The sequence below is a fragment of the Spinacia oleracea genome, chromosome 4 (assembly GCF_020520425.1).
Source record: "Spinacia oleracea cultivar Varoflay chromosome 4, BTI_SOV_V1, whole genome shotgun sequence".
NCBI lineage: Eukaryota > Viridiplantae > Streptophyta > Magnoliopsida > Caryophyllales > Amaranthaceae > Spinacia > Spinacia oleracea.
The window spans coordinates 172,064,511-172,077,172 of record NC_079490.1 but is presented as its reverse complement, the minus strand read 5'-3'; the positions used below and the strand labels follow the sequence as shown (position 1 = coordinate 172,077,172).

General features: G+C 35.9%; 1 protein-coding gene and 1 pseudogene across 2 annotated transcripts; one reads left to right on the top strand and one right to left on the bottom strand.

Moving 5' to 3' along the window:
* Positions 1-626: 626 nt before the first annotated feature.
* Positions 627-2,558, top strand: LOC110786627 (cytosolic sulfotransferase 15-like; annotated as a pseudogene).
* Positions 2,559-4,527: 1,969 nt separating this feature from the next.
* On the bottom strand, positions 4,528-12,058 carry LOC110786626 (proline-rich receptor-like protein kinase PERK15). 2 transcript variants are annotated; one of them, XM_056842879.1, is made up of 8 exons: positions 11,610-12,058; positions 8,909-9,400; positions 6,622-6,702; positions 6,459-6,529; positions 6,185-6,261; positions 5,961-6,108; positions 5,681-5,839; positions 4,528-5,117 (listed from the first exon to the last, which is right to left on the bottom strand). In XM_056842879.1, exons 1-8 carry the CDS (start codon positions 11,923-11,925, stop codon positions 4,818-4,820), a joined length of 1,644 nt encoding a protein of 547 aa, XP_056698857.1. In that variant the 5' UTR covers positions 11,926-12,058; the 3' UTR covers positions 4,528-4,817. The 2 variants fall into 2 exon arrangements, with proteins under 2 accessions (XP_056698857.1, XP_021846871.1); XM_021991179.2 differs by having other exon boundaries at positions 6,622-6,705; positions 11,610-12,056.
* Between the last annotated feature and the right edge of the window lie 604 nt (positions 12,059-12,662).

Sequence of the window (12,662 nt, the reverse complement as noted above, 5' to 3'; positions counted from 1 at the left end):
TCAACGATTTATATATCCATTTCCGTATGTAAAAAAATTATAAAAATTTGATATTTTGAAAATCCATAACGAGACCAATCTAACAAGATTTTACATGATGTCATTTTGATGTATATAACAGTGGGAATCCACGGTCAAAGTTTTCATACTTTGGACACATATTCCAAAGCGTAAAGAACATTATGGAACAGAGGTAGTATAAGTTAAATACTTTAGTTTCCAATTATGTTCATGACACATAAGCATATTATGTCATCATTATGACACGGGTTAAAGGTCACAAGTTGTGACCTTTATCATTTTCATAACAGATTAACCTTGGGATTACATTAATATTATAGCATATACTTATTTCTTGTAATTACTATGATTCCTTTGTACCTCAATGTTCTTCACACTTCCTTACAAACCTCCAAGACCAGCCTTTAGTTACTTGTTTATAGATGTTACGGTGTCTTATATAATTTCTTACTTGCTTATTGGATTTATGACACTTTTCACTGTATGGCTGTTGAATGCAATTTTAGGAATGGAGATCATGGAAACTTAAATCAGTTAATTACCTCAACCATTTTTTCCACATTGAAACTGCTTTAAGTTTCAATGTGGAAAAAGAAACTTCCCTTCCTTTGAAGCAACAAGGCCAACATATAGGACCATAGAGTTGTGTCGTTTTATGATTGCTTGCACTAATGCCCACTTGACACTTGTCCATACTAAAACTTCAAGGAGACAAAGGACTCATCTCATCCCCCCTCATGTCTTTGTTGAGAGTCTTGAGACTAAACATGGTTGTGGGTCCGCCAAGCCTCCCGAGGGTTAGCCCGGTCCAGCATGGGCACAAAGTCGTGGGTCATGTGTGAGCCGCATTTTATGGAAAAAAACACGTTGACGCACGGCCCTGCCCGATATGACAAATTAAACGCGCTAAATTTAGAGCTTAGGCACATGGGCCTGGGCCGCGCTCATTTTGGCTCAATCCGACCTGCTACAAGCGGGCTTGGCATGGACCGGGCTTGTTTAGCTCAGCCCTTGAGATAATACACTTATATCGAGTTGTCAAACATTGGAGAAGATGAGAGATAATAACCAAAATTATAAGTTTGAGGAGCGAGATACCCATCACCATCACCCGTTGGTTTTAGCGTGGAACCTCCTCTTAAACTGAAAAAAGGATAATTGTCCTCCTCCTCGATAGGCGCGCCAAGTTGATAAAGTCATGAGTGTCCACTCAAATACTCAATACTCAATAGAGGTGTAATGTCCAAAAATTCAATGTGCCAAGTTGATAAAGTCATGAGTGTACGTCCACTCAATAGAAGTATCCAATAATTCAAGGTCTCTATTGTATAACTCTATATTTTCAATTCATAGACCAAATCATTTCACTAAGAAATAATGGACTCTTCTAACACAGAAAAGGAGCTAACACAACTGAAGAACACCCTCACAAAGGAGCTATGGTTCAATGGTTACCCAATGTACCTATACCAAGGCTTTTGGACCCAAAAGTTAGAATCCTTAATAACCTTCCAAAACCACTTCCAAGCTCATGATTCCGATATCTTCATCACTAGTGTCCGTAAAGCCGGCACAACTTGGGTCAAAGCCCTCCTACACGCCATTTGCAACCGCGCAAATCACCCACCTCTGAAGAGCCCCTTACTTACCCAGAACCCCCATGAGTTAGTCCCTCAGTTAGAGTCCAACACCTACTTTAAATCCAAACACCCGAACTTTAGCAGCCTCGAACCACCTAGGCTTTTCGGCACCCATGTCCCTTTCCCATCATTGCCAAGCTCAATCAAAGACAACAACTCTAAGTGCAAAATCATATACATTTACAGAAACCCATTTGACACATTAGTGTCTCAATGGTTGTTCTATCAAAATGTTGATGATAATAAGACTCTGCATCCTGATTCATTAGCCCAGTATTTCGACATGTTTTGTGAAGGGAGGGTTCCTTTTGGTCCTTTTGAGGATCATGTGCTGGATACTGGAAGCAAAGCCTAGAGAGTCGTCAAAAGGTGTTGTTTATCAAGTACGAAGATTTGAAAGCGGATCCTAAACCTCAGTTAAGAAAAGTTGCAGAGTTTGTAGGATGTCCGTTTTCTGAACAAGAAGAGGTAACTGGTATTATTGATGATATTGTGAAGTTGTGTAGTTTGGAAAAAATGAAAGAGGTTGCAGCCTCGAATAAGAGTGCAAGAGTTTATCCTTCAAGTGGAAATGAAAAGTTCTTTCGGAAAGGGGATGTTGGTGATTGGGTTAATTACTTGACTCCATCCATGGCAGAAAAACTTGAGAAGCTCATGCAAGAGAAATTTTGTGGTTCTGGGTTAACATTCTTGTAAGACTTGCTAGCTAGCTGGCTATGTCTTTGATTGGTTTTTCAGTTTTTGTGTAATGCAAATTCTTATTATTCAAAACCGCCCCACTATTTTTTTACAATTATACCCTCCTTTGTTATTATCACGTATGAAAAGAGGAGTCAAAGAGTCCACGTACCCGTATTAGGGTGAGCCGTATCATAATATTCACTCATATAATTACAAGTATATCCTTAATATCATCTATTAGTATTGACATTTTCTCCGAAGTAATGGTTAACAAGTCTCATACGTACCCTTCCGTCCCTTTGTTTTTTTTTTGGGTGCAAATGAGCCACATAAGCAATATAAATTACAAATGGGGTGGTGAACTGGTGAATTCGAACATGAGACTTATCGTACACAGACCTCAGTTTTAACTTCTAGGCCAAGACATGATTGATATATAGGGGGTGTTTGTTATGAGAGGTTTGAGGGGAAAATAGCTTTTTGGGGTGAATTAGAGGTTTGACCTTTAGAAAAAGCTAATTGGGAATGTTTGGTTAGGAGAGGATTGGAAGAGAGTTTTGGGGTGAAAAGCTAATTTTGAAAAAGCTCAATATAGAAGCTGTTTGCAATTAGAGGTTTGAGAAAGTGGATGAAAATGACTATTTTGTCCTACTATTGCCTATAATTACAACCACTATCAACCTTGGTACCCTATATATTTTTCTCCTAAAAACATTACTCACACTTTCTTTTTCATCTCACCCTATTTACTAGATTCGTTTTTTGTTGTACTCCCTCCGTTTCTTATTGTTGTATCCATTTCCATTTTAAGCGTTTCATATTGTTGTAGCCATTTAGAATCATTCTATTTTTGGACATACATTTTATCCTAAAATACCATTATATTTCTATCTAATTACCAAAATACCTAAAGATTCTACCCATATTCACACCTAATTTTCCCCACCCATAATATTTAATTCTTTTCCCTTCCCCATATACTCACTCTCTCACCTCCTTTATCACATATCATTATCACTCCTCTCTCTTACCTTATTTCTTTATTATTTTCTCTCCTTTATTTATTATAATCTCTTACACCCAATCATTTCTCTTACACCCAATCATTACATTTATACACATACAAACCAAGATTCCAATTTTCTTAAAAACCACACCAGATTCCAAATGGATACATCAAAAAGAAATGGAGGGAGTAATAAATTTTATATTAGTACTTTTAAGCAATTGAAGTATATTGCAATCATGCTTAAAATATCACTAGTAATATCTCTCTAATTGAAAGATATATATTATTAAAAAAATTAAATTAAGAATAATTTTTGTTTAAAAAAAATTTATTTTATTTATTCAATATTTATTAGAAAAATATAAAGAGAAAAAAATTAACCAATAAACTATTTGTCTAATATTAATAAGAAACAGAGTATGTCAATGTCCTTAATGATCAATTTACATATTAAACAGCTAACAACTATCAGCTAATTTACCAAACACTTTTACACAAACAGCTAATGCAACCAGATAGTCAAATCAGCTAATGCAAACCGCTAACCGCTAATAGCTAGTCAAACCAGCTATCAGCTAACAGCTCCTAACCAAACAGGGTCATATCATCCATAATTGATTGTCCCGTCCCTCCGGCCCTCTTTGTTTGCCCGAGTAAAGAATCATCAATTATGGAATACTTCACGAACTACCGGGTAGAATTACCGGAACTCTTAACCAACCATCAGGTCTAGAACCCTTGACAACCTGTCGGAAATATATATTGAGATGAATTTCACATATATAAGACGTATTTTTTCTTGTTTATGTATTACGGTATTACCGTATATGTCAAATGTTTTCAGGTGAACAGTGACAAAGTTTTATAAGTGAACATCATCCCTACTATAACCAGTTCCATCCAGATAAAACGACCTTAAAATCAACCCATTAGTGGAATGTCAAAACAAAGTGCTAAAAGTTAATGATGGTAATGTTAGTGTGGAAGCTTCTCAGTTCTATTATGGAAATCCGCAGTGTCAGATTTTGAACCGTCTAGGAACATTACTAAAAATACACTACGAAATTTTTCGTCCGGTGGGTCAAACCCACCCAGGCTGTAAGGAAGAACCGCCACTAAAACCCTTACCTCTCAATAATAAGCAACAAGACACGTTCAACCTTTAAAGATCGCAAGAGTAAAAAATCGATGTATCGATTGCAAACTTCTGAAAGTTGCAAATTTGCAATTCATGTGTTCAGGGAAGTTATAGTAGGAAAAAAACACTAGTTAGATCTCAAACTTATGCATCTGAACATATACAATGACCTTTGCCATATCAAATAAATAGTAAGACTAATCAAACAAAACTTTGTACACCTAATTCTACTAGACACCAATATTACCCCAAAATGGAGTAACTTAAAGAATGAATTAAGCTCACTCTAATTAAAAAAAGCCAAAGTGTTAACCTATTAACCTTCTATTCATTCAACAGGAATTTCAAGAACACCTGTTTTAGATTTCCCAGTTTCAACCTCCTGGGTATCGAGTTGATTTTCAGTACTCGAGGTTGATGGTGGAACACCATGCTCGTTAGTGAATACGCTGTACTCGCCAGTGCTATGTTCTTGGCTTTCGAGAGCTAGCTTTCTGAATTTCTTTAAATCTTCCTTGTATTGGGCACTGGAATCGTAATCTGTACTTCCGTGGAATGCTCTGTTATCTGCTGGGATTTCTTTCAACAGATCTTCTGGAGACAAGTTCCCTTCCAGAGCTCTTACTACCTGCCATAAAATGAAGGATGGGACTTGAGAGTTGAGAGGTGCAGTTTCAGAGTAAAACCAATCGGCTAATTTTAAGGATATTTTGACATTTACCGTCTTTGAAGTTTCAGTTTTTGTATTTAACACCTTATAAAATGTAATTTCATATTTACCACCTTAATTTTATGAAAGGTTTTAAATTCACCACCTCTTAACGGTTTTCATCCAACTTTCGGTCCATTAGAACCCTATTTAACTAATTTCTTTAATTGGAAACCTAATGAAAGAGGAGCAAAATTAGAGAAGTTGGTTAAGTGGAGCTCATATGGATGAAAAATAGGATGAATTTCGTTAAAAAGTGGTGAATACGAAACTTTCCATAAAATTAAGGTGGTAAATATGAAATTTTATTTTATAAGGTGGTAAATATGAAAAAATACTAATTTTACCTGTAAGGCTGTAACCTATTCATGGAACATTTCAAGAATACCAACCCAGATTTGGGACAGAGTATTAAATCTGCAGACGGATACTATGAATATTTTCTCATAAGAAAATTTATTCTGGATCCTCGGAACATTTACCTGACTCATTTGTGGTCGTCGCCTAGCAGAGCTTCGAACACAAACTGCAGCACAAGCAATCATTTGAGCCACCTCAGAGAAATTATAGTCCTCCATTTTTGGATCAACAAGTTCCTGGAAGCTTCCGCCTTCTAAAGCTTGTGATAGCAACGGCCTTGCCTACAAATTCAACATGAAAGAATCTTCAAAAACTAATCACTTGAGTGCAAGACTCGTTAAAAACAATTAAGTACATTACAGCATTAGAAACCTTCGAGAAATCAGAGAAAAGAAACCCCACCCATTCAACCATGCTATCATCCATGAACGGACGAGCTTTATCAACAGGTCTTCGTCCAGTAATCAATTCCAGAAGCACAACCCCAAAGGAAAAGACATCTGACTTTTCAGTTAGTTTCCCACTTGAGGCGTATTCCGGAGCTAAGTAACTGCGTATCACCTCAACAAATTAGTCACTGACGTATTCAACATATCAGCAGGGAGATTCCAGACAGTGAATCTTACCCAAAAGTTCCCATAACCCTGGTGGACACATGGGTGTCCGTGTCAAACGAAAACTTCGCAAGTCCGAAGTCTGCAACCTGGGAGCATGAAGTAAGTAGATAATCTAATCAGAACTTCAGAAACCGCGTGAAAAGGTCTAAATCGTTTTTTAGACACACTAATGTGTATTCTTAAGAACACAACATTACATCCAACAATCCAACTTAAGATATTACCAAAAGTATTTGAAGATCATAAATTCAAGTGATTAATCAGTTGGCATGAATCTCCTTACCTTGGCTTCGAATTCATCATCAATAAGAATATTTGATGCCTTGATATCTCGATGAATGATTTTTGGATGACCTAAATTACACAAATAACTAGCCAAAAGTCAAAATCTTTCAAGACAAAATCACCATCCTTCCAACAAACTATATGAGCACTAAAGAACTCACAGTCTTCATGAAGATATGCCAATCCTTTCGCAGCACCTATAGCAATTTTCAACCTCGTTCCCCAACTCATAGGTGGTTTTCCTTCTTTAACAATGCAAGAATCCATTAAAACATGACATGATATACTGAAATAATTTGATTAAAAAAAATGAAAACAAACTCACGTTTACATTTCTATTTATACTAATCAATAATAATGGTAACAAGAAGAAACATGAGGTACAAACATGTAAACAGAAACTAAAACTTGGATACTCATGCACCTAACCAAATCCAGATATGTCTCTTCTTCATATATGAGAAACAATGTAACCAAACATAAGTTATCACGTGTATTAAGAGCATTGGATGACACATCTTCCAACACCCGCTAACGCCAAAACAGTAAAGCACTCAATGTCCGATTGGAGTTCCTTTTTACACGTGTGTTTCTGTTCCCTAAAAAAAATCTCCTAGATGTAATGCATGGAGTCATCTTCATGTAATGTAAAAGAAATCATCCTCAACTGTATAATGTGTTCTGCTGCTTCGTTATTAATCTCTTTCTTAGGGTCTAACATTTCCATTCTTGTGACATATGGCAGCTATGCAACTTTTTTGTCTATCTTGGTTAGTTGGTTTAAAGGGGTTTTTAGGTTAAATAGACGATATTTTGAAACTGCTTTACTGCAGTTGGCACTTGGCAGCATTCAATCCTCCATGATAGCTTGATATTAGCCCCTTTGACTACCCCAACTTATAAGTTGTAGTCCAGATTACAATAAAAACGACTTAAAAGCTCCAAAATCCTATTCCAGAATTTCTCAAATATCTAAGTTAGAGGAGAGTTTTGAGGTGAATCAAACAGTGCCTAAGGACAATCTTGCTATTCTAGTACTCCATCTTTAGGCACTGTTTGATTCACCTCAAATTACCTAATGGATGTAATCTTTTTGTCTAATCGAATCTGAATATCTAATTTAATTAACTTTCCTGAAATCTGAAGATCTTCAGATGTTTTTATATCTGACCAACAACTTTTCTGATCTAATCTGAATTTTTCTAACAAAAAGGTTACGAAGCAAACATAACTTTGATCTTACATTCTGGAATTCCATCAACTATATCTCCATTCTATGCTTCAATGAGTCTAAGATCAACCATTGCCACAATCCTTTGTCAGCTCTAATAGTAGGCCATTAGAAACTCATTTTCTCTCTCTAACCAAACTTCACTACTAGATGATGGAAAAATGAAGGGGACCAAACCATTAAAGAGTTCTTGGAGGGACATAAAGAATAAAAGAAGAAAATAGCATGTTAAATGCTAAAATTAACATAATGAAGATATATGAGCCCTAAGGACTCAGATGTTCCTAGAAGACATGAAAATACTTAGAAAACATCAGACAGCAAGTAGGAAAGAATTTATTTTACTATAGTAGTACGCTTGTATCCATTTAATAAGAGTAGCTAATAGTAACCAAGAGACACTAGGTACATGCATGCATATAGCAAGAGTGTAGGACAGTAAACTCAGATATCCATGAACCTAGATCAATACAGCATGCACCTAGCCACATACATAAACTTTTAATCAAACATGAGAAAACAAATTTCCAGCTTAGAAACAAACAGAGGAGAACAGGCCTAAGCATTTACTGATTCTTACATAAAAAGGGAAGTTTTATTTTGGTTGAACAGCAAGACAAGTTCTGAACACCCCAAAAAAAAAAACTAGTCCACCAAGAAGTAGACTTTTGGCATTTTGTCGATCCGATTGTAGACAGATTAGTAATTCACAAGCTCACAGGATTAAAACCGAGTGGGCATTCAAAACTGTGATTTTTATTTTTAATTCAAGTCATAACTACTGTAGTTTATAAACATGGTGGGAAAAAAATTAAAATCACGAGAGAAAATTTAACCAAGACAGAGGTTAATGTCATTGCAACAATTACAGCAGAAACTTTAATTACTTTATTTTCTTTGAATGCAACTTAGAAACTAGAATTAATTCACTGGTTCCACCAAGTCTCCTCAAGTCCAACACAAGTTAAACATTTAGGAATGGCTGCAAGGCTCAGACTACTAGTTAATTTATGAGCTATGACAAAGCTCCACTTGATACTTGGTTTATATGGGAGCCGATTTTCATACCCCAATCAAATAATTGACAAAATATCCAATGTAATCATGCTGTAGGACACAAGTTCAAAACCACGCCTCAAAAATCAGAAACAGAATTAATGTGAAATCGCATACTTTAGAAAATAATTTCATAGGTTAGATGCCAAACAAGAACTAACCATGCAAATGGAAATCCAAGGTCTTGTTTGAAATGAACTCATACACGAGCATTCGCTGTTCTCCAGCAATGCAATGTCCAACAAGTGAAACAAGATGCCTGTGATGCACACGACTAATTGTTTCCACTTCAGCCTGGAACTCGCGCTCCCCCTGAACACTTCCAGATTTCAACTGTTTGACTGCAATCTCTTTTCCATTAGGCAGGACTCCCTTATGGACATATCCAAAACCCCCTTGGCCAAGAAGATTGGCACTTGAAAATGTTTCTGTTGCCAAAGCTAATTCTTCATAAGTAAATGTGCCATTTGGGAAGGGTAACAAGGATAATGACTGCCCAAGGGGTTGCGCTTGATGTGATCGCTCTGAGCCCAAGCTATTACTTGTTGAAGGATTTATTGGTACAACAGACCCTTGTGGTTGTGGCGACGGTATATGCATAAGAGGAGGCACGTTGTGCTGGAACTGTTGGGCTTGTCCACCAAAAGGCTTTTCTGGAGATAGTTAACAATCTGATAAGATTAGGTGAACAGCATGTAATAAAAACATAACGGGAAAATTTGAAAAACATAACCCTGCCATGTAAAGCACATGCTTGACATCTCCATGGCACAATAAAACAACCAATTTCCCTTTTTTTATTTTCAGAGAATAGAACTACCATGCCCTTCTTTTCAAACAAACCTATACACATTACTTTTAAATGGCAAGCTTCACAAAAAGAACAATATTAATCGCAATGATACAATAACCAGAAAAAGGACAAATATTTGAAGAAACTCCAAAATGAGAGGTGAGACGAACATGAGGAGATATGATAAGAAGAGAGAGTGTCGCAATGTCAGTTCGTGTGATACTGTCATATACGGATATACCTGTTATACTGAAAGTAAAACAATGACAAGCAAAGCCTAAAAAAATCATGATGTATAATCACCAAAAGAAACCACGATAACTCGTTTATAGGTGCAAGAAACATAAGAAGATGTGACAAGGAGAGTGAGCAACACGACATCACTCACTTCATGTGATAAGATGATAACTAACATTACTAGTATATGTTACAAGTCTAACAGTGACCAGTAAGACCTAAAATGATCATGGTAACACATAATTTTGAGTACTATAAACAGAAGAAACCAGACATCCTTTTTACCTTGACCCTCAAGGCCGCAACTAAACTAAAAGCCTAAGTGTTAAAAAGAAACTCAATATCAAATGTATGCATAAAGATGACCAGAACAAAAGCATTACATCAAGTGTAGTCATTCTACAATTAGCTCAAAACATGATTAAAAACAGAACAAACAAAAATAACAAACTGTCAGATGAAGTCCTAATATGCATTCAGGAAGGAGTCTCTCCTCCCATAGTAACAAACTAACACCATAAAGCATTCAAGGGATTTGCTTGTAGAACTGCAGAAAATATGGTCTTGTACACCTTCCAACGGTTTGCAAGGGAGGAAAGTGGAAAACTTAATACATGAATATAATAGAAATGACAGTAACCCAAGAAAGCAACATTACAACTAAAAAATTTGGTTAGTCTGGTGAGGAGCTGACAAGTGTCAATATTAGAACTTGAATGTTGTCAGAAGGTTGCTATTTTTACTTACAATATAATACAGAGTAGTTTACTAGGGGCATGAAAGAAACTTTATATTAATATTGATAAACACATATCTATCAATCACAATTCACTAAAGTGGATCATTAATTTGGAACTTCGTCATTTCAAAGTATAAGAAACGGATTGGAATTTCCTATTCAATCTACATTCACAAAAGGATGTAGAGAAGATCTTTGATAAGTTCTTTCCCCCCTTGAATCAAAGGGAGAATGTCAATTTCTCACTTGGTAAGACTATTTTTTTCTATTTCCCGTCAAAAAAAAAAAGACTATTTTTATTATCCTAGTATGATAAATGAGGATCCTTGGTGGTAACAGGTTACCAAGAACAGCGAAGAAAGATTGGGTAACTATGAGAAGCAACACTATGCTGGTAGGCATCATAAATATGCTATCAAGGTCACTCCTTAGTTGTCTATGTGTTAGAATCTTCCCTTGTACCCTGAAAATAGGAAGCATCTTGGAAGGATACATTAACCCTACAGAACTAGAGTGCATATTAAGCGACGGAAACTATGAAGACCAAGGAAATGCTTATAACCTAAACAGGAAAATGTTAACATACCATCATTAGAAAAAGTATGAAACAAGGAAATCAAATGCTAATGAAAAATCCCAAGCCAAAGTCTTCATAATCAAGTTTCGTAGAGTTACTAAAATTGGATCACACTACGCCATTATAACCAACTCGCCAACTTGCTCGAATTTACATTTCGAGTTACCACTACGACCACCCCACCCCCAGAAAAAGGCACCAACTGCAATACCCACATTCAAATTCCTTCAACGTACAAGTTCAAGCAACCAGTTAATGATTAATTAATACAAACAACTAAACAAATACCTAACCAGACAATTTTAATTAATTATTTCCAATTAAAAATTACTTATGCATCAGTCAGAGCAGCCATTAATAACGACAATTTCATACAATTAAACAAACCTGCAGCAAAAACATACTAATAAATCCAAAAAAAAAAATACTGATTAAGTAACTAATTAACCACATTTTATTAATTAAACTAACAAATCAGAAAATCAATGAATAATTAGTACAAGTGTAGAATCATACGCTTAATTGGCAACATTAACTGATCTTCCTCCGCCTGCTTCCGCTTCCTCCGCTTATAGAAAAAGACGAAAATACCCACAGCAATCATAACAATTAACCCTCCAAGCCCAATTCCAACCACCAAAGCCGTCAATGTATCCTTCGACATCCCCGAAGACGGCGGCGACGGAACAGAACTCGCGCTAACCGGCGGAACAGCCGCCGGAGGTCCAGGTGGTATGGCGGCTGCTGTTCCAGAAGGAGGCGCTGGCGGCGCATCTACTGTTGCGTTATCTGCCGGAATCAACGGCGAAATCTCCGGTGGCGGCGTAGCCATCGGCAAAAATTGCCTTAAAAAAAAGTAGGAGAGAGAAAGTGTGTGTTTGTGTCTAAAGTTGCGACTCTTGCGAGACGTTGTTGCTTTTTTTGGTTTTTTTTTCCAGTGTGTTTTCTTAGTACAGTGGGTTACTCACTCACTATTGTCTGAAACTGTGAAAAAGGTGGGAGGACGATACGTGTCGTTTCAGTTTTGGTTTTTAAATTTATCCTTTTTTTAAAACAAAAATACAGTGTCATACTTCGTATTAGATCTTGGTTTTTAAATGGTAATATTTCTCCTTTATTTACTTTTTGTTACTTTTATATCCTTTTTTATTGATTTATGTATGGAAAAAATAATATTTGTTTGTAGATTATGGAAATAATATATATCACGTAATAATAATTTGTTAAAAATGATATTTGGTAATATTTTAAGTTGAATCGGAATGTTAAAAACAGAAAATATATTTATTCAATATTTTTGTCAAATTAACCTTTATTTGGTCAAATTAACATATTAAGCAAATAAAATATGCACGGAGTAATACCATAGTAAGACGAAAATTGCATATTAGATGATTAAATTAGCATGTTCGTAAATTATTAATTATGCTGTAATTTTAGAGGAGAAAACTTTTAATCATACATACGCAACTAGAGATATTAATGTCCAAAGAAGGGTGTTGGAATACGTGAAATAAAGAAATAATGTAAGTATTGTTAGTTTTTTTGGTGGTACCACCCGGTTCACCC

Bases quoted from the DNA above. Each gene is read 5' to 3' on its own strand.
- LOC110786626 (XM_021991179.2), bottom strand. From the start codon at position 11,925: ATGGCTACGCCGCCACCGGAGATTTCGCCGTTGATTCCGGCAGATAAC. The intron at 6,706-8,908 runs GTTAGTTCTTGT...GCATTGTTAAAG, and splicing joins CTTGGATTTCCATTTGCATG to AAGGAAAACCACCTATGAGT. The intron at 5,840-5,960 runs GTGGGGTTTCTT...TTGAATTTGTAG, and splicing joins ATGATAGCATGGTTGAATGG to GCAAGGCCGTTGCTATCACA.